Here is a 27,349-nt window from a genome sequence, read left to right on the forward strand (position 1 = left end):
AATTGATGGTGTCCCTTTGGTTGTAGCAGGACTAGCTAGTAGTATTATGTAATTATGAGAAGAAACATGCCTCCTGTGAATTCAAATCATCAGCCACCTGCAGGGGTAACACCTTTGCTGCTGCATGTTGCCTCTGCTAAGTTTCCACAGTTTGTTAGGACATTACTCGCTATGGTGAAACAAATGTACTGGACTCAAACATCACTTTCATGTTTCTGGATGCTGTACACAGTACAATGCCACTTATTTTCACATAGAAATCTTTGTGTACAGTCTGTCAGAAAACATCTGAGGGAAGGGCAGACCAGAGTGCACTTCATAGAGTTGGGTACAGTCAGGGGTTATATTAGGGAAGGTGAATGGTGAAACTTGCAATTCCAGTGGAGTTGGTTGTATTTGCTAATGTGATCAACAGTTAAATAGTTAATGATACTGCTATGAGAAATCATCAATAGGTTTCAGAGGCAATAGTTTAAATGAAACAGAGGCAGAGAATTACCAGCTCTCAAAGCTATTGTTATACAAGTGAAATGTAGCAATCTCTGGGGTGTGGAGTGTAAACTGACCAACACACAGAACACCGCAACAACCAGGGACAGGAGAAATTTTGCCAAGTCCAACAGAGCAAATCCTTCCTCTTATTTAAAACAAACACATGCACCAAACCATGGGAACTTTACTGGCCACAAAAACTTGCTTATGGCCTTATTTATAAGGTTTTGAGTGGGGGTGGGGGGAACCACCTCCTATACAGCAAAAACTGCATTTTACTTAATTTACCACAGAAGGATGAAAGTCTGAGTCAGCCCTTCCTAGGTTCCAGTGCTTCATAGCTCTCATGATACTCACAGCACTAAGCCATCACCTCCTGCACAAGGCTACTTAGAAGGACTATCAGGATGCAGTAATAGGGAAAAGGAAAGGTTTAAAGAGGGATCAAGTGAATAGGAAAGTTTAAGGGGGGATTGATGAGGCCGGCAGTCTCTTTGCTCCTGGGCTTGTTTCCTGGGCTGCAGTGATTTGGAATGGATGAACTCAGTCACTGTCAGAGACACCCTCTACTGACTCCTTTGGCCAGTTGGGTTGTTGCATTCAGAGGTCCTGGAAGATGCTATGTTCAGCCCTCTTCATCCCATCAGACGTGAGGTCTGGAGGAACCAAGTTTCAGTATAACAGAGATGGACAGTTTCTCTTTGGATAATGGATGCAGAGGAGGTTGATATGATTATGGAAATTGGATTGCTAGCCTTTCTGTGTGGAGACAAAAGGGGACAAGGTACCCTAATGAATGCAGCACTTTAGAGGAATAGATGTGGTGGCAGATCAAAGTCTGTAACTGAGCCAATAAACTGACAACTGATTTTATTATGTTAGTGCTGTCTCAAAATAACACACCCACTCAACTAGGAAAGTGATTTTATTTTCATAAATGTTATGCTATTTTTGGTGCTCAAAGTAGATTAATTTTGAGATTATAGAAGAAACATATCCTTTTATTTTCAAGACCAGAAACGCTGGACCTGATCCTATGGAGTGCTCGGTACTCCAGTTCTCATTGGCTTCAATGCAAGTGAGGGTGATCAGCACCTGCCAGGATTGCTCTGTCCCTGGCAAGATTGAAAAAGAAAACAGAACAGAGCTTCACTGAAAGGATTTTCTTAGATCACGTTGTGCCTTTTGTTTCGTCTTGCTGCCAGTAAAAATATCCATGTTTGGGAACAGAGACAGGTTCCCAGCCTGAGACAAAGAATTCTGGGTGTGCAGCTGAGGCAACAATCCCTCTCTCTGGTAGGAGGCTGGTCACGATGCAGTACTGCTATGTCTAGATCACCTGACACTGACACTGGAAGGCAAGTATATGCTCTTATTGTTTCCTTGACTAAACTGTTAAGCCTTGTCTATCATCTCCACTGGTGCTAATAAACCAGGCCCTAGTGTAGACAGCCCTACTGCTCTAGCTGTTGCTTTTAGCTCCAGGACAGTTAGACATGCTCTGAGCTTCTTTACTAGTGTAAACAGTCTACAAATATCTTCTGAACCCAGGGCTGTCTATACCTGGACTCCCGCTGTTGCTATACCGCAGTGCAATGAACTGTGACTAGCATGGATAATATGTACTTAACCTATGCACTGGGATGTTGTGGGGCTTAGTTTGTTAGTAAAGGCCAAACTTTCCAAAAGTGGACATTGATTTTGGGTGCTCAAACTGTGATGCCTTAGGCAAGATTTTTGGAAATGCTGTGCACCCACACCTCTAAATGAAGACTATAGGAGCTGCAGCACTTCTGAAAATTAGGCCCAAGTCATCCCAAGCTGGGCACCCAAAAAAGAGAAACCGGGCACTCCTAACTCTAATGAAGTACCTCCGACAGAAACATCTGTAGATGGACAAAGTTCAAAAATGGCAAATATTTTACTAATAGGGATTGTCTTTCCCAAATCTGAACAGCTGGCAGATATGCTATGGATATTATAACAGACAACATATCTTGTTTATTACTATGTCTCCGATTTCTGCGGTCCTTCAGTACACTAATGACTTGGTATGAAGACAAAGAATGAGCAGTGCTACTGAATAAACTGTACATGATTGGATGTTAATGTAGAACTGATTAAAATGCCAAAGTATCCTATCTTAGTTTCCACAAGGTTTTGTATTATACTGGGCATATCCCCAAATAATCTCTTTCAGTTATTCCAAATCCCTAGTGAGGAACTGGATGGGGATATTTCTGGGAGACTATACTTATCTGAGTCTGGAAAGCTAAAGTTTTCAGAGAGTGCATCAGAGCGAGTTTATGGTGAAAGCCATATTAGGTTGGAGCACTGAAATCAGTGGAGGCAAAATGGCCCCCAATTCTGCTGTTTACCCTGTGTAAAACATGAGTAACTCCTCCTGAAATCAATGGAATTGCTCCAGGGTAAGATTAGAATCTGACCTACTGAGACACTTTGTGGATGCCTAGCTCTGGAAGCGCTGCAGGCTTCTTGGGCTGAGCAGTTGTAGAGGATGCCATAAGTCTCCAAACATGAAAACTGATCTTAGCCCTAAATACTGGCAAGTCTTCTTAGATCCTCCATGCTATTTAACTCTGCTCAGAAAAGACCTATTCTACATAATGGTTATAATGCTGGTGGCACCTTCTCTATACCAATTCTCTCTCCATTGCTACCACTGGTAGAGCTGAACCAGTAGTAGTAGCAGCAGCAGTGGAATAGTTTAAGAAAAATGCTAGTGTAGACATAATGAGACAGGACATAGGTTTAAATATGGAATAAACTACACACTTTTCATGATCTTTTGTCTCCTGACCTGGGAAGTTGACATGGAACCCCATGACTATGTAAAAAGAAAAGGAGTACTTGTGGCACACAACTCTTTACATAATCAAGTCGGGCTATTTCCTGCACAAATCCAGGTTTTCTCACATCCCCCCCACCCCCATACACACACAAACTCACTCTCCTGCTGGTAATAGCTCATCCTTTTCTTTTTGCGAATACAGACTAACACGGCTGTTACTCTGAAACATGACTATGTAGTTGATCATCTGTTTACAAATACTTAGAAGAAATAAGGGTGTATTCATTAGTAATTCAAGCCTTTTTGTTCATTTTTGTATTTTTCCCCTTTATAAATATGGATGTGGAGCAGCTCTGTAATTTATTAATACTGCAATTTGACCTATTATTGGGATGGTTACTGTATGAAAATATTGATTTAGTATAAGAGGGGGCTGTCAGAAGAAACATGCAGGAAGGTTAAGAATGACTCAAGATAGCCACCCTTCTGTTTACATTTCTGGGGTGGTAGGGGACAATGCCTGAACTACTAGTTCCAAAAATTTTATCGCCTCTCCGGCCAAAGCTCAGGAATGGAGAAGAATGAATGAACTCTGGCGTTTAAAAGGATACAATCTCTTCTCTGGAGGGGGTTGGTAGCTTGGGGGAACCAGACTGAGACACGGGCACATGCTGAGAGTGTTTTAAGAAATTAGGCCTTCCTAGGTTACCATCAGGGATGGGGAGCCTTTTAGGTAAGACAGACATGCATGTAGGCAGTCGGTCATAAAATCCTTTTTTTCTCTAATTCTTTGTTCCTACTGTGAAATAAACAATACCTTTTTGTTTAATGAGGACTGTCTGATCACTGTAGCCCACTGGTCACAGACGCCCAAAAGGAAGAACCACAGGTACTCCAACTCAGTTGGACCTGCAGGGTAAGAACCGTAGACACAGAGAGTACTGTAGCCCAGGGCCTAGTGGGAGAATTTCAGGTCTAACATCTGAGGAGGTGCACTCAGAGAGGCCAGGAAGGATACTGAGCTGCAGCTAGCCCTGCGACTGTGACACCTACTGCTTTACTATTGGCACTGCTGTGTGATATTTTCAATACCTGTATGGTTGAGACTGCAGACACAGTTTAGTTGTCATTTTGCCTCTTTGAACAATCTCATTCTTCTCCCCTGTATGTTCTCACTGATTTTCAACAAGATTATGAAGCACCAGAAGTCCCTCTTTCCCTTCAAAACTTTTGAAAATAGGGAATTAGGACAGAAAAAGAGCATCCTGGTGAACAAATGAGACTGTGGGCAGAAAAACACCAGACTAAGAGCAGCAGCCTAGGACTGCATATATTTTTCCCCTACAGAGAATGTTGAAGATATCTGAAAGGAGGTAGGAGAAACTGGCACAAAAAGGTGCACTCAGAACCAGTTTAGAGTAGGAATATACTGTTTCAGTTCCAAAACAGTGAAGCCAGTGCTGTTCCTACCTGTCTGACGGGAGGAGCCTCCACTATCTCCCTCACCACCTGTTCGGTGTCAGATTTCCTTTGGTTTTACTGCTGTCAGTTGGCCAATCTAGCTGCAGAAGAGTCAGTTGGAGTCCATACTCTCCTGTGCATCATCAACAAAACAGCCAGCTAAGTTCTGATTCCAATATCTTTATTGCTGCTTATGAGGTTGTACAAATCAGAAAGAGTACAGCTTGAATTTCATACACCAGGGTGAGCTCAGTTCTATACAGTGAGAAATCTTACTGTTAAAGTGGGAAAATCTGCTGTGGAAGCCAATTGACAGTGAATAAACATACACCCCCACTAAGAGGTCATTTTCCCCTGACCATAACCATGTTAAAAACAGAACTAATAATATCATTATACTACTTTTGGAGAGAGACAGAGCATTAAAAATGGGAAAATTTCATAAGAAATTTTGACTTTTTCTGTCAAATTCTGAATTCAAAACATTGACCAGGTTTATGAAAATACATACAGTATGTTTAAAATTAATATTCCTCTTAAAAGATCCCCAAACAGTGGAAAGTATGGAATATGCAAAGTATCAGAGGGGTAGCTGTATTAGTCTGTATCCACAAAAACAAGGAGGACAACTTTGCATCTGAAGAAGAGGGGAGTTTTACCCACAAAAGCTTATGCCCAAATAAAATTGTTAGTCTTTAAGGTGCCACCGGACTCCTCAATGGAATATGCAGTTAATCTCACCCGAACAATCTTAATTCTGCTCTGTACCGCTAACTTGCTATCCTTTCATATGATCTTTGTAAGATGTTGTCCTTTTTGAACAAGGACTTTTCTGAATGGATTTTTGAGTAAATTTTAACTTCCTTAACTTTAATAAATCTACAGCACATGGTTACAGCCAATTTACACTTGGAAAAGCTGCTGTACTTTTACAGTTTCTATGTTGAGAGTAACTTATTTATTTCAAAGGACTGGGGTGTGAGTTTTGTTTTTCATGTCTCCAGTGTGGTCCTCTGTCAGCACACTAATCTCTACAAGCCCTTACTTTAAAGGACTTTTGAGATTTGGGTTTAGGAAATTTTAATTCCTAGATATGCTAGCTTTTGGTTCAAATAACATTCTTGTAATCTGGTGACATGCATACTTTTCAAGAATAACTGTTCTCAATAATTGATTCAGAAAATAGTAAAATATGCAGTTTTTCTGTACACTACAGATCAAAAAGGGCAGAAATCCTATGATAGTAAATATAAATAATTTATACATTTAATGAAGGCTTGGGCCTCAATTCTGTGGGTGGAGCTTTGAACCTGCATGGAGCCCTACTGAGGTTATTGGATGTCACAATCACTGTATGGTTAACAAGAAGGTGTTCTAGAAAGATGCATTCTTACTTCATGGGGTCATTGCTTAAATAATCCCAAGTTTCAATCTCAACGGATAACACTACCTCTACACTTCATTCTGAAAGTAGTGACGTGTGGCCATGTTAGTTATTTGAGTAATCCTAACTGTGAAATGCCATGATTTCTTGTGCTTTGTCTAGACTGGGAAAATTTACCAAAAAATAAAAACAAAAAAACCCAATCCCCCTGGTTCTACTGACTTAGTGAGAATGGATTTGTTAATTTTCCTTGTATAGACACAGCCTTAACATGTGTGTTCAGGAATCCTACTTTGATTTCAAGGCATTGCAGAGTTTTGGTAGTTTACCTAAAGAGTGAGGTTCTTTCAAATCATTTCTTAAAAGATTACAGTTGAGTCTGCTCAATCTGAACAGGTGCTCAGATCCCTATTAGCAACGTGTTTGGCCTTGTATTACACACGATGAGAGCCACAAACATGTTTCTCTCTGACTTTCCATGCCATGCACATCAGGTAAATTCCTTTCCTGGGGCATTCCTTACATTTCAAAAATATCTGGAAGTCACTCTATGCCTGGGAAGTATTTAGAAAGAAACAGAGCTGTCTGCCTGGGGACTTTACTGGGGTGTCAGAGGCAGACAGAGAAGGGCTTGATAATCACTGCTGAAGCACCACAGCACATTTTCTACTGTTCTCCTTGCTCCCCCTGTGTCTATTATCTATTCCTTTTCTCCCCATCTCACTCCGAGTCTCCCTTCCCCTCAGTCCTAGCCTCAGCTCCCTCCATCGTCCACCCCCACCTCTCTACCCTCAGCTCCCCCCTCCCCTCCACCTAGCCTCAGCTCCCCCCATTGTCCACGCCGCTTTCCCCCACCTCCCCCTCCTCTCTACCCTCAGCTCCCTCTTCCCCTCCGTCCTAGCCCCAGCTCCCCCCATCGTCCACCCCGCTTTCCCCCACCTCTCTACCCTCCTCTCCCTCTTAGCCCCGGCTCCCTCCTGTTTTCCCCCGCTCATCCACCTTCCTCTCTACCCCCCGTTTCCCCGCCTTTCCCTCAGCTCACCCCCACCCTCTCCCTGCTCCCCCACGGCGCCCCGCCCACTCTCTGCTCTGTCCCCACTCCCCTGCCTTCCACCCCGCCTCTCCATCTCCCGCCTCTTGCTTCCCTTCTCAGCCCCCCTCCCGCTGCACGTGACCCTGGGGGCGGGGGCGGGGGCGCGCGCGCGCGCTGCTGCACCTGTCAGTCAGCGCGTCACTTCCGCCAGTCGCTGCTGCCGCCGCCGCTGCTAATCCGTTGGGGACCCTACTAGCTCAGGAGCTCCAGCTACGGAGGGGCCCGCGGGTCAGATTGTGTCGGGGTCGGGCTGCTGCTGTGGAAGGAGGAAAAGCCGAGGAAAGCGGCGGGGCCCTCACCGGACCCCGGGGTAGAAAGAGGCGGAGGAACCTGCTGGTGCTGCTGCTGAAAACGGCGGGGAGGGAAAGTCATCACCTGGCAACGGTGAGGGGACTGGCACCGCGCATGCGCCACGGACAGGGTCTGAGGGGAGGGGGGCTGTGGGGGAGTCAGACTGGGGTGGGGGAGAGAAGTGGGGGGAGGGGTAGAATCGAGTTCTGTTTGGAACCTGCCCGAGGAGCTGCTCAGGGCCACGGCCTGTTATAACATCGACCACATCTGCGGGGGGGGGGGGGGGGGGTTGAAATGCAGCTTCTTTACCCTTTGGCCCTTGTGGTGGGAAGTTCTGCTGAGCTTCAGGCGCGTTCTGGAAGCAGCCCGTTGGGGACATGTAACTTCCGTCTTTCTCACTGCTCTTTTTTTCTCAGCCAAGGTTACAGAAGTGCGGGGTGGTGCCTAGGACTGTTTGAGGCTTGGCCTCTGGGAGAAGAAAGAGGATTTAAGTTGTGTTCCTGGAGTTGGATGTGTGAACCTGCTGTTTGTTTTGCTTTGGGACTTCTCTTTCCCTAGTCACAGGGTACAGCCTTCATACTTCAAGCCAGCAGAGGCTTCTTGCCTTCTTCACCATGACAGCCTTCTGAGCTTGATGCCTCCATCCCACAACAGATCAGCCTTATGCCCCTGTGAAGGAACTTAGGTTGCATTTGAGTTCAAAACTAAGCAAATCAGGGACTTACACTGATGAAGTTGGTACTGGATAGATTTGGGCTCTGTGGCTGTAGTGTCTAAGTCTTCTATGGGCTCTGAGGCTTCATCAGCACTGAGAATATTGTTTTGGAGATTTGTCTTTTAGTCTGATGCTAAATTCAGCTTCGAAGGAACATGTCAGTGTGGGTCCTTTATTGGTACTGAGAGCTCCCTAGGGAGTTAAACTTATTACTAAGGCCTGGTTAAAAATTAGATTAACCTATCTGTGTTGCTTAGGCCTGTAAAGAAGTTTCTCACCCTGACCGCTGTAGTTAGGTTGATCTAACTCGTGGTGCAGATGCGGCTAAGTCAGTGGAAGAATTCTTCTATAGACCTAGCTACTGCCTCTTGGAGAGATGGATTAACTACACTGATGGAAAAACCCCTTCTGTCAATGTAGGAAGCATCTACACTATGGTATAGCATCACAGCTGCAGCACTGTAGCTGATTCATTGTAGTATCTGTGGTGTAGATGTGCCCCAAGTAGGCGCATCGTGGCACCAAAGTGCTGTGTTCCTTTTGAAATGAGTTGATATTCGTGGCCCCTCAATGCTAGCATGTTCCTCTATGATAGGGAAGTCAGCGCTGCAACATAAAGCTGTTGGTGCAAGGTCATCTTTATTGCAGTTTCCTCAGCCTCTGGGGGAAAAGCACGTTGTTTTGAAAATATTTTGATGCTGCTGGTAAGCACAAGGGAAAGAGAGTGAAGTAGCTGGAAATTAAATATACTACAATAAATGATCGAGATTTGTTTAGTACTACTGTTCCTTGGCTATGTTTCAGCCCCTTCTGTGTATGGAAAGTGAAACTGAACTTATTAAAGCTAGCTGTTAAGTTTTACTTTATATTTCTGAGAAGTACTCAAGGATGGAACATATGACAAAAAAATGAAGGGCATCCAAACACTGGTAAACTTTAAACAGGATGATTTTTAGAGCAATTAAGGTGCAGTAGCACCTCTGTAGGAAAGGTAGGAAGGTGAGGATTCATAGATATTTAGGTCAGAAAGGACCATTATGATCATCTAGTCTGACCTCCTGGCACAACGCAGGCCAGAGAATTTCACCCACCACTCCTACAAAAAAAACCTCACACCGATATCTGTGCTATTGAAGTCCTCAAATCGTAGTTTAAAGACTTCAAGGAGCAGAGAATCCTCCAGCAAGCATAGCAGACCCCTACAGCAAATTTTCCATGAAAGGTAGGCATATGTGCCAATACTCAGAAAGAAAGCAAATAGCTTTTTGTCATTTGGAATATGGGGAATTCTTGTCTATTTAGCTACTTAATATTTTCTAGTCTGGTTGTCTTTAGATACCCAGTAATTACTGTTCTTACTTTTGGTTGCACATCAATATTTTTGATAATACCAAGATTCTCATGCTGACTGTGAATGACAGATTAGACATTCTGGTCCACCTGCTTGTATCTTTACTAAGATTTTGGTGGATTTCAATAAGTATATTTAACAAATCCTCAGACACCCTAATTTAAGGATGCATTGTTTCTTGTTAGGCCAAGTCCCTTTCTGATATCAAGCAGGAAGATTTACTTCTCCCTTCATTAATATTTTGAAAAAGAGAAGTAGCAAAGCTCTGGCGTATGAAAGTATCTTCCTTACCCATCTCTGGAAAGTTTGCTTAGTCTTTTATAGGAATATCAATAAATGGAGCATGGCCTGAATAGTTTTCTGGTGTCTGGCAGGGGAGATAATTTTAAAATAAACTAAAACGCAGGGTCTGAAGCCCTCTGGATTTTGTACCTACCAATCTTGGCAAGTCTTTCCAAAACAAAAGGCATTAGCCAAAGTCTTGGATTTTTTTAAAGGCATCTGAAGACTTCCGTTAAGATGTTTTGGTGATGTTGAATCCCTAATCTGCTTAAACAAGTTTTATTTAGAATAATGCTGAAAATTGTGATGTGTACCTTTTGGAAATGCATAGTTCTGAGAGGAAGGTCAGTGGCGTGATGCCCAGGAGCACTGAGATAACTTGTGCTGGCTTGCCTGCTTATAAGCACAAATGGTGCAACTGATATGTTCTGTTTTTCAGGATCTTACACTATTCACTGTACATCAGAAATAGGAGAAAACGGATATTTGAAATATGGCTTATTAAAGAACCTTAAGTTATTGGAGAATTCTGCAGCAGATTTTAGTGAATTCTGTGACAACCATTTCAGCAGAAAATATACAGTGTAAACCACTCTCTAGTTTTACACTGTAATAGTCATTGTTAAATGAAAAAAATCTAGGATTCATCCTGACTTAAAAATGTCATTTACATAAGTATTTTTGTCCCCTCAATACTCTGGGCTGTGCAACAATGATAGAAACAGAAATGTAAAAAAACCCTACATTTCACAGTGGAAGTACTGAAAAGATAAGAAGCTATCCATCCTGCCAAAAACAGATATTTGACATTTAAATGGGGATTCTTCATGTCTTTGACATGAGTGCAAGCTGTACTAGTCAGGCAAAAGGTGATTTGTATTCTTTCATAATATCTGTTTTAAGTAAATGACTTCCCTGAAAATCTCAGCTTCACACCCCCTTTTAAGGCAATCTAGGAAAAAATAATGAAAATTCATTAGAACAGATAGAAAATCTGTTCCTCCACTCTTGACACGATTGCAAGAATAGAAGTAACATATACTATAGTCTCATGAAATAAAGTTTTACATATCCTGGACAAGTGAATGAGTGGAGTTTGTGTTTGTTATAGAAAACAAAGTGGAAGAAGTATGCCTTGCACTTGGAACAGAAGGTGGGAAGGCTTGATGATCCTTAGTTCCTTTGACAGGTTTCAGAGTAGCAGCTGTGTTAGTCTGTATTCACAAAAAGAAAAGGAGTACTTGCGACACCTTAGAGACTAACCAATTTATTTGAGCATAAGCTTTCGTGAAGTGAGCTGTAGCTCACGAAAGCTTATGCTCAAATAAATTTGTTAGTCTCTAAGGTGCCACAAGTACTCCTTTTCTTTTGAGTTCCTTTGGGTGTTCATCCTCTTTGAATACATAACCTTTTGAAGATGTGCTACCTTTGGGTCACAAGCCGCCTCCTGAGGCTCATTGAAAGGGCAGCGCAAACTCCCACACTGTGGGTGGATAGAATTTTTCAAAATTGGAGGTGTGAAAGGAGCGTGAGTCTGGTAATCCTTTTTCTGAAAAAGAAGTTGTGGATGTGAAGAAGAGAGATCTGTATGGAATGACAAACTGCTTAAATTCTACACATAACACCAAATAACCTTGCTGCTGGCCAAACACCTGGCTAAAAGAAATAATTAGTAACTCACTATTGGAGGGTGAGAGAAATTATTTTTTGCAAGGCTGCTAAATGTTTAGATTGTGAGGAAGGAAAGTGATGTTAACTTTGAAAGAATGGGTGTACCGTTCTAGAGCCAGTTATGTTTTTGCTGGCTACTCTAGGGATGGATGCTGTTCTTTAGAAACTTTTTTTATTTAATGCTTATGCAAGCCTTCTGAACAGTTGATATTCCCCTCTACTCACATGCCTTTTTTTTTTTTTTTTTTTGAGGAATGTGAGGGGATATGGTGGGGGTTGGTTTTTTTTGTATGCCGTTCCAATAGTGATCTGCTGAATAATCTGTTTTTTAATTTTTCATGCTGAAGTTGGATTCCAACCTAGAATCTAAGTATTATTTCACTTTGTGAGAAGCTAGCTAACCTTTTGCAACCCCTCTTTGTGTCTGTTTCTCACTGAACATGTCTTTCTGCACATTTCAACACATTTTCTTTAAAAAGAATGGTATAGTGTATTCCTTGGTAGAATTAGGGATTAGTTTTGATTTCTGGAATATATTCTTGGTCTGTTGTTGGTAATTGAATCTGAGTTGACCAGACTTTCACAATGCTCTGAGAATACATACAGATCAAATCACAGATTTATTTTTCAGTGCAACTTCTATTATATATTTTCTTTGGACTGTAGTTAGAATATAGTTTCTACAATACTGTATGTCAGTTTCATAAAGAGATAAATGCATTAGAAACTGGGTACAATGAGTACATCTTTTATTTTCAGTATGTGGGTGGAGCAGTGTACTGTTAGAAATGTACAATATGTTGTAGTTGTATCTAGGTCTGCCTTCTGGCTGTAGCCAAATAAGGAGTGTTATTGTGATATGGCAGTTAATAGCTATTCTCTTCTTAATTTATGATCCCTCACCTGTGTATGCATAAAGTATTCTAATATCTTATTTGGGTATTCTGGATATTTGTCTTAAGTACAATATATGTTTTGGAAGGGAGAAAAATTGAATTTAAACTATAATTATTGCATCACATTTAAATTCTTGTCACTACAGTAAAGTTTATGGCCCTGCTTCTGAAAACTATACATGGGCAGGTGGCCTAGTCAGAGCCCCATTTAATTCTATTAAATATAAGACTGTGTTGGTCAGGTTAATTACTTGCAAACAGCAATTGTAAAGATTTTAACAGTGATCATTCTATCCTGCAAGCTTCTCTGCTCATACAGATTCCCTTTCCATTCCACCTTTTCCTGCAGTGTTTTAATTAAAACTTTGCTGCATATGTGTTTGTTTACATAATATAATACTTGGATAATATTAAGGAGACAAAATAAAGCTAAACGTATTGTGATTGGAGTGGCAGCTGGTTTGTTTCTCCTTCTGCCCCACCACCTATACTGTGTCTGCTTTTTTTTCTTGCTTGGGTGTAGGACTTTACATTTCATGAGTATCCAGTCTGTCATTGCCTGAGACCATCACTGGTCTAATCTTTCCAGGTCACTTTTAGTTTGATTGTGTCATCCTGTGTATTTGTTACCCTTTCAGTTTTAGTGGTGTTTGTAAATTTGTTTGTGGTTGAAGTTGCATTAAGAAACACTGAACCACATGGCTCATTGGCAGTTGTTCGTTACTTTGCAGCAGCTCAAATAGACATAGCTGTGGAATAGAATTCTGTATGAGCAGTGCATGCATGCGTGTTCAAAACTTTCTGGGACTGAAGGACCACCTTTTTGTTTCATATGGTCATCACCATAATAGAGGCAGGCTGCCTATCATAAGTGGACCAAGCACCACATTTTGTGAAGCATTGAGTTCACATGTGTTTTTGTTCAGCTGTCTGAGAGGGGGAGAAATAGAGACAAATCTCTATAATGGGATAATATTTATAATTATAGGTGCTTTATGTACTTACATTATTTTCCTTTTTTGGGCGGGGGGAAAGCCATGTGAAATAGCTGGACTTCTGAACAGGAATCAGTCTGTAGCAGTAACAATAATTGTTAAATAGTCTTGTTTACAGAATGTGAATCTCTTGAATTGCATAGCTGTACTGATATTTTTCTTCCTGTTAATATATTACTCAATTTTGCTTATTTTTATAATGCCATTACATTTATTAGCTCTGTATTATCTGATGGGGGGTGGTAAGTACAGGTGCTTGTTTTAAGGAGTGCTGTTTTTCATTGTTGTAGGGCAAGTAAGACCAACATAATTAGCTCCTACACAAGATACAAAAGGCTTTTTATTTATTAACTAGTGGCTGTTAGGAATGAGATGTGATCTTTGCTAGCAGGAAGTTTCTTTATATTTCTGCACATGAGCACTGGCAGCAGCTGAGGGAGAGAATCTGGCAGTGTTTAGTGGTGTGTGTAAAGCAGCAAGCAAGAAACCTCCACTTTTGTTTTCTGGTATATGTGGTGGTTTAATTCATTTTTATTGATAAAATAAAATTACATAATCTTGTTTTTAAGTTGCTGAGATATGCTGTTAAAATTCCTCTGGATTTGAGCTAGTAAGTGAATAAAATTATGTCTTTAATATATTAGTGAGCATATTTTCACAGAATGATTGATTTTTTTTTTTTTAGTGGTGCTTGGACTAGTCTTTAACAGACGAACAGATTGCAGTGTTTCATCAGTGTGTTCTTTCTAAAATGATTGTAAAATTGCAACCTAGTGCTTACATTTAAATCAAATTTGTTGGTATTGGTTTTGTTTTTTACTAAGTTTACAAATAGAATATACAACCGTACAATAAGTATTTGAGATAAGAGTTGTACATTTTTCTAAATTTTTAGTGTAATTATTGTAAGCAGTAACGTACCTTTGTTGATAGCCACTAGAGATTGTGGCAGTGTTGATTAAGACCTGTTTTTGTTTGATTTGTGAAGAAAATGTAATACGGATTTATCCTCTTAAAATCAAATGACTGTAGACTAAATTGTAAAGAGGAGAAAATACATATAGAAACACTCGCCATCATTAGTCTGTTTTTGTTAAAAATTATTTCCAAACAGGTTTTACATAATACTTTTATTACTATGTGGTTTAAAAAACTATGATCGGTTGTTTGTGGTTGCGAGACAATTTCTTCCCTATACTGACATAAGTGCCAAATTGTCTTCTAATTGCAAGTTTTGAGAGTCACTATGGGAATGCTATTTTTATTTCTGACAAGTCCATCATTCTAACACAAAATATTCTGTGCTTATATTTGTTTTGTTATAATACTAGAAGGCTTAAGTACTTTCTGAGGCTGTCTGGTTATGCAGGAAAAACTCATGGCAGGGTAATCTGGTGTTTGGGGTCATTCAGTAGAGATCTAGTCTTGTGTATATATTGATACTAAGTTTATAATGAAAGAATAATCAGTGTGGATATTTCTAGTTCTTTTGATGCTGTGCAAAATTGCTGAGGCTTGTTTCCTTACAGCCAGTGTATTCCTGTTAACTAGTTAGATAAGGAACATGTGAGTTTAATAATCATCAGGTTAGGGACAGAGCGAGAAATGAAATGTTAGTATCTATTTGATAAGGCAGTCATTTCTGACTAAGCTGTAAAAATCGTCTTACGAACCCACACATTAGATTTTGTACCACTGATTGTCTCAGATCATCACAAATTTAATAAATCAGGTTTTACGTAGACCAAACTGTTACATCTACAACTGTAATTATAATATACTATGCACTCTTATATAGCGCTTTTCATCTTTAGATCTCAAAATGCTTTAAAAAGATCAGTAAGTAACATAACTTATTATTCAGTTCTCAAACACAAAATCAACTCTAAAATGTTCTGACCTTTTCATGCACGCTAAAGTTCATTTAAAAAGTATTATTTCATTAGTGGGTGTGGAATACTTGTAATTCTGTTGCCAAGATAAGCAAATGCCATTAAGATTACAAAAAGCAAGGACTGTAATGCTGTTTCCCTAGCAGACGTTGTGAAGTATTCACTCACCATAAAAGGAATATAATATACAAATAGATAAAAGTCATAAAAATCAAAGTACAGAATGATACATGCTATTTCACCCTAATCTGTAGCTGATATGATATTGTAGCTGATATATTTAATGTGACTTAGTGTTTTTCATCTCTCTAATATTGTAATATTCTATAATACTTGGTCATGTCAGGATGAGTCTTTCTATTTTATATGATTAACTGAAACTTTAGCATTTTTGGGTGATTTATATAAAACGTATCCTCACAATATAGAAAGTATTCCAGATTTGGAGAAAACCCCACTTTTTTTTCCCACTAAAACGCACCCTAACATGTTTTTAGTGTGTTATGCTGAAGTATTTGCATTTACCCTTTTTGAAGAGGACGTAATTCCATTTTAATTCTGATATGTGGGATGAGGTGAAAATTTCAGGGTACTATCGGTTCCTAATCCGCAATGGCACTCTTGCTAGTGACAGTGGGATGTTTGCACAAAAATCAAGGGTGGAATTTGTTTGGTTTAGTTTACTGATTTGTTCAGTATCTTGTCATGTTTGGCATCCCTTAGCGGGAAATGTGTTTCATCTTTAAGATCACAGCGATTTTTTCCCCTTCATCTTTATCTTCCCCCCCCTCGATTCAACTCCTAATTTCTCCCTTCCCCACCTGGACTGTGAAAATGCTTGGGAATTAAATAATACAGGCATTTAAAGCGTGATATGTAGGCTTTGGGGTCAACACCCTGGTATGATCAATGGAGGAGCAAGGGAGTTAACACTTATGGGTTGTTGTTTCAGGTTGTCCACATAGTCAAGCAGACAATATTGCATCATCTTATTCTGGTGGTTCCCAAAAGTTATTCATAGATTCATAGATTCATAGATATTTAGGCCAGAAGGGACCATTATGATCATCTAGTCTGACCTCCTGCACAATGCAGGCCACAGAATTTCACCCACCACTCCTAAAAAAGACCTCACATCTATATCTGTGCTATTGAAGTCCCCAAATTGTAGTTTGAAGACCTCAAGGAGCAGAGAATCCTCCAGCAAGTGACCCGTGCCCCATGCTACAGAGGAAGGCGAAAAACCTCCAGGGCCTTCCAATCTGCCCTGGAGGAAAATTCCTTCCCGACCCCAAATATGGCGATCAGCTAAACCCTGAGCATATGGGCAAGATTCATCAGCCAGATACTACAGAAAATTCCTTCCCGGGTAACTTGGATCTTACCCCATCTAAAAACCCATCACAGGCCATTGGGCCTATTTACCATGAATATTTAATTACCAAAACCATGTTATCCCATCATACCATCTCCTCCATAAACTTATCGAGTTTAATCTTAAAGCAAGATAGATCTTTTGTCCCCACTACTTCCCTCGGAAGGCTATTCCAAAACTTCACTCCTCTGATGGTTAGAAACCTTCGTCTAATTTCTAATCTAAATTTCCTAGTGGCCAGTTTATATCCATTTGTTCTTGTGTCCACATTGGTACTGAGTTTAAATAATTCCTCTCCCTCTCTGGTATTTATCCCTCTGATATATTTATAGAGAGCAATCATATCTCCCCTCAACCTTCTTTTAGTTAGGCTAAACAAGCCAAGCTCCCTGAGTCTCCTTTCATAAGACAAGTTTTCCATTCCTCGGATCATCCTAGTAGCCCTTCTCTGTACCTGTTCCAGTTTGAATTCATCCTTCTTAAACATGGGAGACCAGAACTGCACACAGTATTCCAGGTGAGGTCTCACCAGTGCCTTATATAATGGTACTAAAACCTCCTTATCCCTACTGGAAATACCTCTCCTGATGCATCCCAAGATGACATTAGCTTTTTTCACAGCCATATCACATTGGCAGCTCATAGTCATCCTATGATCAACCAATACTCCAAGGTCCTTTTCCTCCTCCGTTACTTCTAGTTGATGCGTCCCTAGCTTATAACTAAAATTCTTGTTATTAATCCCTAAATGCATGACCTTACACTTCTCACTATTAAATTTCATCCTATTCCTATTACTCCAGTTTACAAGGTCATCCAGATCCTCCTGTAGGGTATCCCTGTCCTTCTCTAAATTAGCAATACCTCCCAGCTTTGTATCATCTGCAAACTTTATTAGCACATTCCCACTTTTTGTGCCCAGGTCAGTAATAAAAAGATTAAATAAGATTGGTCCCAAAACCGATCCTTGAGGAACTCCACTGGTAACCTCCCTCCAACTTGACAGTTCACCTTTCAGTAGGACCCGTTGTAGTCTCCCCTTTAACCAATTCCCTATCCACCTTTCAATTTTCCTATTGATGCCCATCTTATCCAATTTAACTAATAATTCCCCATGTGGCACAGTATCAAACGCCTTACTAAAATCTAAGTAAATTAGATCCACTGCGTTTCCTTTATCTAAAAAATCTGTTACTCTCTCAAAGAAGGAGATCAGGTTGGTTTGGCACGATCTACCTTTTGTAAAACCATGTTGTAATTTGTCCCATTTACCATTGACTTCAATGTCCTTAACTACCTTCTCCTTCAAAATTTTTTCCAAGACCTTGCATACTACAGATGTCAAACTAACAGGCCTATTGCTTCATGTACCATCTTCTTAAAAAAATGTTTGAAGGTATGACAAGCAAACTTCTCCTTTTAGTGCACATTTACTTTGGGTCTTCATAGGCTTATTCTATGTATTTCCAGACTTCAGGCTTATTTAGGCATTTATTTTACTATAAAATGTTTGATTATAAAGTCCTTTTTTAAACATCTCAGGTTTTTAGACAATGCAGCAAAGAGAGACACAACGAAGCAGACATCATTATTTGTCTTTTGTAGTATTCAAATTACAAGAAACATGTCATAGATAACATCTTGATATATCTTGGTATGTAGCGGAACTGCATTTGTAGCTTGACTTTTTAACTTGGCTAATTTTTAAATTTGAAGTTCCTCCTCCTTATCTAGATTATTGTTGAACATGAACCAAAGTTCACTTTGCTTCCTGTTTTAGAAAATTGAAATAAAGAAAAATACAAAACATTTTGAATAGGGGGGTGGCTGGGGAAGTGCCATTAATGGTCGGGTGGGGTGTGTGTGTAAAAGGGCCAGTGGGCCTTTGGGGGAGTGGGGACTCTGCTGAAAGTGGGGGACTTTACTTAGGCATCAGGCAGCTTCCACTTCAGGAGGCCTCTCGCTGCCCATCAGCTCCTGTCCTGGATGTCTGAACTGCTCGCAAACTACACAGGGGCTCCTCCTCCTGGGAAGAGACTCAAATTGCAGCCAGCCAGCTCCTCTCCTGCTTGAAGAACCAGGTGTGTCTCCTTAGTTCTGTAGCGAAGTTTTTATTCACTGTGACTCCCCGACCCCTCGCCCCAACTTCACTGTGGAGATAAGAGGGAATTCCACATGCATACCCCCTGTCTCCTAGCCCTGTAGAGGCAGGCTGCAGCCTCTGTAGGGCGGGAGTGCAGAGGGAGCTCCTGCTCTGCAGCAGCTTCCTGTGTGTGGGAGCCCTTAGATCTCGGGGCTGCCTGCAACCAGACGTTTTTCAGCCACTCTGAACTGGGCTTGCATCCATTGGTTGTTTCCGATGGTGTGGTATGGAACTTTGGGAGTTCACCTCAATATCTTGAACTATGCAGCTTGACGGAAAGTGAAGGCTAGGCCTAGCAGAAAGCCTGTCATCTGTGTGCCTCTTGAGAGTACAGCACCCATCTGCGCTGCCACAGTGCACAACACGCTGCAAGTGTTGTTCATTATGGCCTAAAGTGGCCAGCAGAGAGTGCATTTTGCTTCATAGGCATTTTCTGGCATGTTGCAGTGCATGTGACATCTGTTCGTTTGAAATGGAAAGGGTGTTTTTTTTGTTTTCTTTTGTTAAGAGCTTTTAGCATAGCACTTGCAACAAGCTCACATCAGTGGTGGTCCATGTAGTCCGTTTTGAGAACCTTGGTTTAGTCTCTGTTCACTTTGGAAAGTTTTTTCTTCACAATCATGAAGGCTACATTTATTTTTTTTATGAAAGCTTAGTTTCTGAAGAGCCTGAATATCATGTGGACTACATAAATATATCAGGTTTCAGAATAGCAGCCGTGTTAGTCTGTATCTGGAAAAAGAAAAGGAGGACTTGTGGCACCTTAGAGACTAGCAAATTTATCAGTTGGGCCAGATGAGGTTTGTGAGATATGGGCGTATTGTCTCATTGTACTCCACTGACTGTCCATCTGTTTCTCTCGTCTTACATTTTAAGCTCTTTGGGGCAGGATTGTCTGTTTTCTGTGTTTGTACATCACCTAGTATATTGAGGTTCTGGTGTGAGGCTCCCAGGTGCTATGAAAGTAGACATACATGATTCATGAATTTAACATACTTGAAAATTTAACACTGAAACACTCTATTCTAAAAAAAACTTTGAAAGGAAGATGAGGAGAACATCAAGATAATTTCTAATTACTTAATCTTATTGATAATAATCTTGAAGCCTGCAAACGAAGAGGAATGAGTGCAGTCATTGGTGATTGAAAAAGAGAAGGCAGTGGCTGGGGTTGTAAGTTGATGGACTTGATTTGCTAGAATCTCCTGGAATGTGGGCAGAGAAAATGATAGTATGGTTCTCTATAAAGCTAGATATCTCATAATAATAATTTTTACACTTCTTTGTCAAAAGCGCCAGATGATGGTTCATGATTGTAACTTAAGTAAATTTGGAGGCTATTGATCAATATTGCAAACAGGTAACTAGCATTTAATTAACTGGCTAGTACCAGCAGGAGAGTGAATTTGTGTGGGGGGTGGAGGGTGAGAAAACCTGGATTTGTGCTGGAAATGGCCCACCTGATGATCACTTTAGATAAGCTATTACCAGCAGGACAGTGGGGTGGGAGGAGGTATTGTTTCATATTCTCTGTGTATATATAAAGTCTGCTGCAGTTTCCACGGTATGCATCCGATGAAGTGAGCTGTAGCTCACGAAAGCTCATGCTCAAATAAATTGGTTAGTCTCTAAGGTGCCACAAGTACTCCTTTTCTTTTTAATTAACCAACGTTAGTGTTGCAGTCTGAATTTTTATGGATTTATCCAATGCAACATGCTTGGTAGGAAAGTGAGATAAGTTGTCTTGGCCAGTTTTGTAATCGTCATTGGAACATAACCCTGGTAATGGATGTTCCTCTCCTAGGCCTTCAGCAACTCTTTATCAGCTACATTCAGGAGCAACCTCTCTTTGTCTTGGCCACCTAAAAAATGACAAATAAAATTGTGATTAGAACATAAAAGTAAAGGTTTGAACACGAGAAAAATGTAGCCTTGGTTTATACTAACATCACTTTCAGTGTTGCACAAAATTGGCAATATAAAGAGACGATTGAAGCTTTGTCCTGGATATATTTTTCCAGGCAGGCTTAAACTTGCATGATTACCATTAGATGCTGCAAGTGATAAAATAGAGGAAAAGGAAGAACCTATAAGAATCAGCATTGATAGTTCAAAGATGGCTGGCTGAACAGGAGAACTGGCTAGATCATTCCTAAAGGTATTCATCCATACAGGAGAAAATGCATTCTCTCTTTAACATTACTGATTTTACACCTGAAAAGGAATACTGCAGAAAATTTTGTCTAAGCTGCTGAGGTTGTTTAAGAATTCAGAGGGAACTATGACCAGGAGGACTGTCGTTTGCTCAGACAGCAAAAATGGAATGCAAAAGTTGACAGATTCTCAGATGCAGTCATCTGAACCTCCTGATTCTTCATTTCATTTCTTATTTTTTTGAGAAAGAAATGCCACCTAACTCAGCTTTAAAGTATGCTGAAATTTCAAAACTGCTTCCATAACTATCCTCGCCCTCTTGGTTGGTTGGCTGAAAAAGGAATGATAGTCCATATTCCCAATGAACTCAGGTGATAGTGTCTTTATATCTGTATGTTTGCATCCATCTACCATGTCTGTTGAAATTTACATGAAGGAAGACTGATCAAAACATACATTTTACACAAAGGGATTTTACAAACAGCCAAATTTACAAAAGTAATCAAGAGTTTTTGTAAGGATTTGATATTACAAGTAGATGACACTACTGTAACTGTCTTGGTGGAAATCTGGTTTGAGCTAATTAATGACTAAGAACTGCATAAGGACAGAATTGAAAATGATTCATAAAATTATGGAGCCTTTCCATTATGTAGTAATATGACTGATCCCCTAACCGTTTCAGAGGTTGATCCCAGAACAGTAAAGAAAAGACTGAAACATGGCTGTGGGAACATAATCTGAAGTTTCCTTTTTTCTTTGCTAGTATTCAGAATTAAAGATCCAGACTTCTACCGCAAATCTAGCTTTACAAAAGCAAAAGTTCTAGAAGAAAAATCATGGGGGGAGGACAGTCAATTCAGTATTAATCAAGCATAGTTTAACATATTTGGATTGTTCTAGTTGAAATTTCATAATGGATTGGGGCTGGAAAAGTGAATAAATTGGTGAAACTGTGTCTGGGTTTGAAGATAGAAACAACGAACCTGTAAGCCTGTATTTAGTAGGCTGGGGATTTAATTATTGTGTTCTTATAGAATTGCAAGCTTTTCATTGTAGACAATGTGTACTTTATATTTGAGGAATGCTTATAATGTGCATTGCATAGTGGTTTTTGTTTCATTTCACATTTAGTGACATTTTTCACTGGGTTTTCTTTGTGTTTTTAGCTAGTGGCTTTTTTCTGTTTGGGGAAAATTACAGTAACTTTGCCAAATTTTACAAAAATATTCCTTTTGTGCACATTACATATAAACTAAGCTGTGAACAGTTTACCATGAACAGGAATAACCACATTGTGCTGAAGGTAAACATCTTTCATTTAGCAAATGCATGGCAACTCCTATAACTTTAAAAGGTGGAAAATTGGGTTCAAATGATCACCTAATGTATTGTTGTTTATTCCATTATGACTTTGGGAGAAAAATGTGCCTTTAAAGAAGTCCTTTAATATGAACTTACTTATATAGTGATAATACCTCTATATGGATAACACTTCTTAAGGAGAAAAAAAGTTCTTAACCTGTGTAACCTGGCATTTAAAAATGTCCATAAAATACTTACTTGGTAAAGGATCATTGTTGAGTGGACTGCTTTTCAAACCTTTTCATATTATTTGGGTTAAAGTGGAAAGGAACTTTTTGAGCTGGCTTTCAGAAACATACATTCACTTTCATATAGTGCTATAAGGAGATGTGTGCAGAGCTTGGAAAAACTGCTAGTTAGTGATGTGTGGGAAACTTTCCCTGGTGAATGAAGGTGCTGAAGCCATCAGTTTCTGCAGAGCTAAGCTTCCATTTAAAAATATTTCCCTAGCCTATCTACTTGAGAGAATCTATTTTATTGCAAATTGAAACTTATGTTTCTGAGGTTAGACAGCTCCAGCATCTCTGCTGCTGCTCATTGCTTTGCTAAATACCAATAGAGTAAAATTATCAAGACCTAGTGATTCACTGTCAAGAATCATGACACAGTCAAGCTGCTGCTTGGGAAAGCTGAACAGCAGCAGAGACAGACTTTAAAAGAAAAAAGATCCATAAAATGAATGCTATAGGAGGAGGATAGTGGAGTACCCTGATCTTTCCCCAGCAGCTAAGAAACAGAGGTGGGGGATGGGAAGAAGGGTTGAATGCCTTCCCCTTTTAGAAGGTGGAGGGAAGTGGAGATTTAAATGCATGTATTTAAAAGCCAGAAGCAGATATGAAAGATGGACTTTCTAAGCATGGGTATAAAGCCTCACTTTTCCAAGCCGTGGGCAGACTGGGCTGGATGTCTCCAATGCATTGTCCTTGTACCTACGTGGTCTGTGCTCACTAATCCTGTTTTTCATATTTACTTCAGCTGGTAGGTTTAGTCCTTCAGCTAGGAGGTGTCTGGCACATATGTAGCACTGTCTAATGCTCACTGCATCCATATTGTCTCTGGTTACTTGTGCTGTGCACTGTACTAGCATATAATAAAAAAAAATCCCTTCCCTCAAATTTACAGTCAAAGTGCTTCTGACTTCAGTGGGTTTAACTGAAGGTGAAGACCTCCTCTACACAGGGAAATTGATCGGCATAGCTATTGCAGAATAAGCGATCTAGCAATTTAATAATGTAGCTATTTTGGAAAAGCTCCCTGTGTGGACACTGTTCAGGAAGAAAAGTGACCCTTATTCTGGAATAATTATTCCGCTTTGTGAATGGAGTAATTATTTGGAATAAATCAGTTTTAATCCTGAACAGTGTGTCCACATGGAGAGCTATCCTGGAATACCTAACTCAAAATCTCAGTTATTGGTTTTTAAAATGGGGGTCAATTCTGATGTGTGCTTTATAACACATGATTCTCAAATGTTTACACCTCGGTGATTAGTGCATAAGAAAAAATGAATGTTTTAGATAATGGGATTTTTAAACTTCAATTTCATGATTATTAAAACTAATTAAAACTTCATGATTAAGCTTTGATTAACTACTGTGTAAACAAAATGGATTATGCATATCTGAGTGTTGCTGCATGTGGAAGCATTAAGCATTAAGTTGGTTCTTAAGTCACATTTGTTTTTTATTGACCCCGAGAATCTTTCAAAACTAATATTTAGACTTGCAAGTATTTTTAAAAAAATAAAATATGAAGGACCTTACAATATTTTTCATATTTTTAGATTAACTGCTGAAGTACTGATCGAATTCTGCTCTTCTTCAATGAGGAACTACCGGCTGATCTTCTGCCATAATCTCAAACAACCGTAAATGACAAAAGAATGCTTGGTCAGTGAGGGCAGCTGGCGTAGAAAATATTTTTTAAACTTGGGTGTTTAAGTACTCTGAGGTAAGTTTCCTTACACTGCTGTTAACAGTCTTGTTTTTTTAAAATTGAAGTAGGAAAGTTTGTGGATTCTGATCTGCCTGGTGCATTACAGTTTGACAATCCACTCATAAATTAAGGATAATCCACTTGCATGTAAAACATACTTTTAGTAATAGTCTGTGTATATATAGTATTTTCCAGTGGGCACTTGAGTGGCCACCTGAGTCTAACCAAGCATATTTTTTCTTTTGCTGTTCTTTCTCCAGAAGAGGGCAACTTCCTCTGTTATAACAAAAGTAGCTTATTTTGAGACAACTCTGAAACAATAGTATGCACCTATTTTATATACATCTTTACTCGTACTTTACTTAAAAGTGTACTTTTAAGACACCATCCTTCTGTGCCTGTATTGGTCAATGACTCAACTTAAGACGTTGGATCAGTAGCTGCTTCCTAGGATCAAATTACACTGCCTCCACAACATTTTCAATCCCTGTTAGATCACTGGTGGAGCAAAGATCAGCAAGCAGTTTTCTGCGTGGTAGGAAGAATGCTACTACTAGGTCACTGGTCAACCTGAGAGATTTTTCATGGGAATTTTCAGTAAAAATATTTTAATAGCAAGACAGGCATTTAACGTAAAAAACCAATTTCTAAATAAACTTTTAAGTCTTTTGCAAATACATTTCATGGAAGCTGAGTTGCATGGGCTGCGGTGTTTTCAGATTCCGTAGAAATTCTGGTAGTACTGCAGCTGTAGAACACCAGATTTTAGCTTTTCATATAGCTCCATCTTGCATAGTTATGTTGACAGAACAAAACTAGACAAGACTATTTTATACCAGCAGTTTTTGGTAGTCTCATCCAGCTGTGTTCCTCTTTATCAAGTTTGGTGCATGGAAGTTCAATTTAATATACTCAGAAAATTATCTCTGGTGGATTGTCCAAAGCTTACAAACAAGCTCAGTTAGAAATAGGGTGGGGAAAATCAGACTCTCTAAAGCAAGTTGACCATTACTTGAATAATTGTCCAGTAACTGGAATTTTCCTGAATGTCAACCAGCTTTGCTGCTGATTTATCAGATTTGATCAAAACATATCTACAGAAGGGATCAAGAGGAACAATCCCCATATGTTCTACTGAGCTTGGATTAATGAGCCTAATGAAAATGTTTCATACTTTCCAACCTCTGTTGGATCACAAGTATTTAAATGCTAATGAACATACTTACATGTAAAATATCAGTGTCATTTTCTTAGTCTTCTAGTCCCATCATAAACATGGTCTTAGTTTTAATTCCTTTCATTTGACAGAAGACAGCTTTGATTTTTGGCTGCAAAAAGATATGAGGAAGAGCTCCTCCCCTTCCTTGAGTAACTGCAACTCTGTTCTAGCTAACAAAATATTTGGAATTCCACTTGATGAGCTGCAGCAAGAAGGGCAACCAGACAATGAGGTTCCATTCATAGTCCGCCATGTTGTGGACTATATTGAGGAACATGGTATGTATTTATCTACTGTATTTTAAATGAGGAACACGTGTCTTAATTGATTTTAATTAGCATTACTGTTTTTATATTTTATTCTTGCCTTGAGAAACTGTTTTCATGGGTCAAACTTTTTTTTAAGTTTCTAATTTCTGTGTTGTGTGTTTCACTCCTTTACTTCTGCAGTTACCTTTGATTCAGTCACAGTATTTAGAAGAAATGATAACCAACCAAGTACAGTACTTTGTAGGAAATTATCTTTTTGGGCTGGAGAATATTTTATCTGGCTGTTGTACTTTCAAATAAGGTACAGGCATGTTTGGGGGTTGGTTTTCAGAGAAATTCTACGAAATAACTTGCTTTGCCATGATCTTGTAAAATCCATGTGTTTAATCTTGAATCTACAATTGTCAATTGTAATTCATTAAAATGATGGATTTATAGTAAACATCAGATAAACCAAGAGTTGGGACGGAATTTATTTTTGCAACTTCCTACTGATTTAGGAGGTCTGGAACAAGAAGGACTTTTTCAAGTCAATGGGAATGCTGAGACAGTGGAGTGGCTTCGGAAAAGATATGATAATGGAGAAGACGTGGACTTGGTTAAAGAAGCAGATGTACCCTCAGCTATTAGCCTTCTTAGATTTTTTCTTCAAGAACTTCCAGAGCCGGTGATCCCAGGCAGCTTGCATATTCATTTGATGCAACTTTCTCAAGGTAATGAGAATTATTTTGAATAGGAATTGGGCGGTAACAAGTGGCTTTAAGGCATCATTCAGTAAATCAAAAAGTTTAAGTGATTCCAAGACTTTCCTTTAGTGTTCTATATGTATCTCAATACACTTTTATTTTGAATACAATTTTCCCTTCCAAGTAAATAGGCTCTGTTCAAATAACTATTTATGGGCTGAGAGATGGAATTCACCAACTGCTTGCAGGCAGACAGTTAAGCAGCTGGATAACCTCCATATCAACCTTTTTCCAAGCCCCCCCATCATCCTGTGCATATTTGTGGGATGTTGGATATGTAAGTTTGGGCAGGGCTACTGGATCCAAACAGCCCACTCCATCATGATCAATTGAGAATCAGGATGGAAACCTTTCCTCTTCTCCCCATCCCCGCTTCCTTCCCACTGATTGCATGTGGTTTGACCATGCTCTTGATTCAGGGCTTTAGTGACAAGGAGGTGGAGTCTTGAGCAGACCCTCTTTAGTGTGAATTTTACCCTTTTAGTGTGTTCTTCAGTTACATTCCATTCCTGTAGAAGGTGTGGTGGTCAGCATGTAACAGCTAATTTTGCTTTCTGTCTGCCATAGAACCCTTTTTGTTCCAATTGTCACCTATATTTGCTACCTTTTTTAATTCCCAAATTTTGTCTATATGTATCCACTCTCCTGGGTCTTGGCCTTTTGCTGTGTTGTGTAGCGTTGGAGGAGTTAATTCATAACTTGACTAGTAAAAGCTTTTGTCTTGCAGCACTACTATTAGTAACACATTGTGCGTTCCTCAAAGGGTATATAGGCATAATTGTACCACACCTTGTAAATTAATGGGTGC

The 27,349-nt window shown here is 39.7% G+C and overlaps 1 protein-coding gene and 2 long non-coding RNA genes across 4 annotated transcripts in view; 2 read left to right on the forward strand and 1 right to left on the reverse strand.

The window, feature by feature from the left end:
* Positions 1 to 1,472: 1,472 nt before the first annotated feature.
* Positions 1,473 to 7,450, reverse strand: LOC142072944 (uncharacterized). The gene is made up of 3 exons (XR_012669562.1): positions 7,366 to 7,450; positions 4,775 to 4,898; positions 1,473 to 1,607 (listed from the first exon to the last, which is right to left on the reverse strand). It is a non-coding gene; the product is annotated as an uncharacterized LOC142072944 (long non-coding RNA).
* On the forward strand, positions 7,404 to 24,322 carry LOC142072943 (uncharacterized). Its single transcript, XR_012669561.1, has 2 exons — positions 7,404 to 7,626; positions 24,156 to 24,322. It is a non-coding gene; the product is annotated as an uncharacterized LOC142072943 (long non-coding RNA).
* A 1,293-nt stretch (positions 24,323 to 25,615) lies between these two features.
* Positions 25,616 to 27,349, forward strand: part of FAM13B (family with sequence similarity 13 member B) — a 60,735-nt gene continuing 59,001 nt past the window's right edge. For both annotated transcript variants that reach the window (XM_048860131.2, XM_048860133.2), the window contains exons 1-2: positions 25,616 to 25,804; positions 26,296 to 26,508. In XM_048860131.2, coding sequence (XP_048716088.1) covers positions 25,648 to 25,804; positions 26,296 to 26,508 — 370 coding nt within the window. In that variant the 5' untranslated portion in view covers positions 25,616 to 25,647. The remainder of the gene's footprint in view (positions 25,805 to 26,295; positions 26,509 to 27,349) is intronic.

Source organism: Caretta caretta, chromosome 8 (assembly GCF_965140235.1).
Source record: "Caretta caretta isolate rCarCar2 chromosome 8, rCarCar1.hap1, whole genome shotgun sequence".
In the NCBI taxonomy this organism is placed as follows: Eukaryota; Metazoa; Chordata; order Testudines; family Cheloniidae; genus Caretta; species Caretta caretta.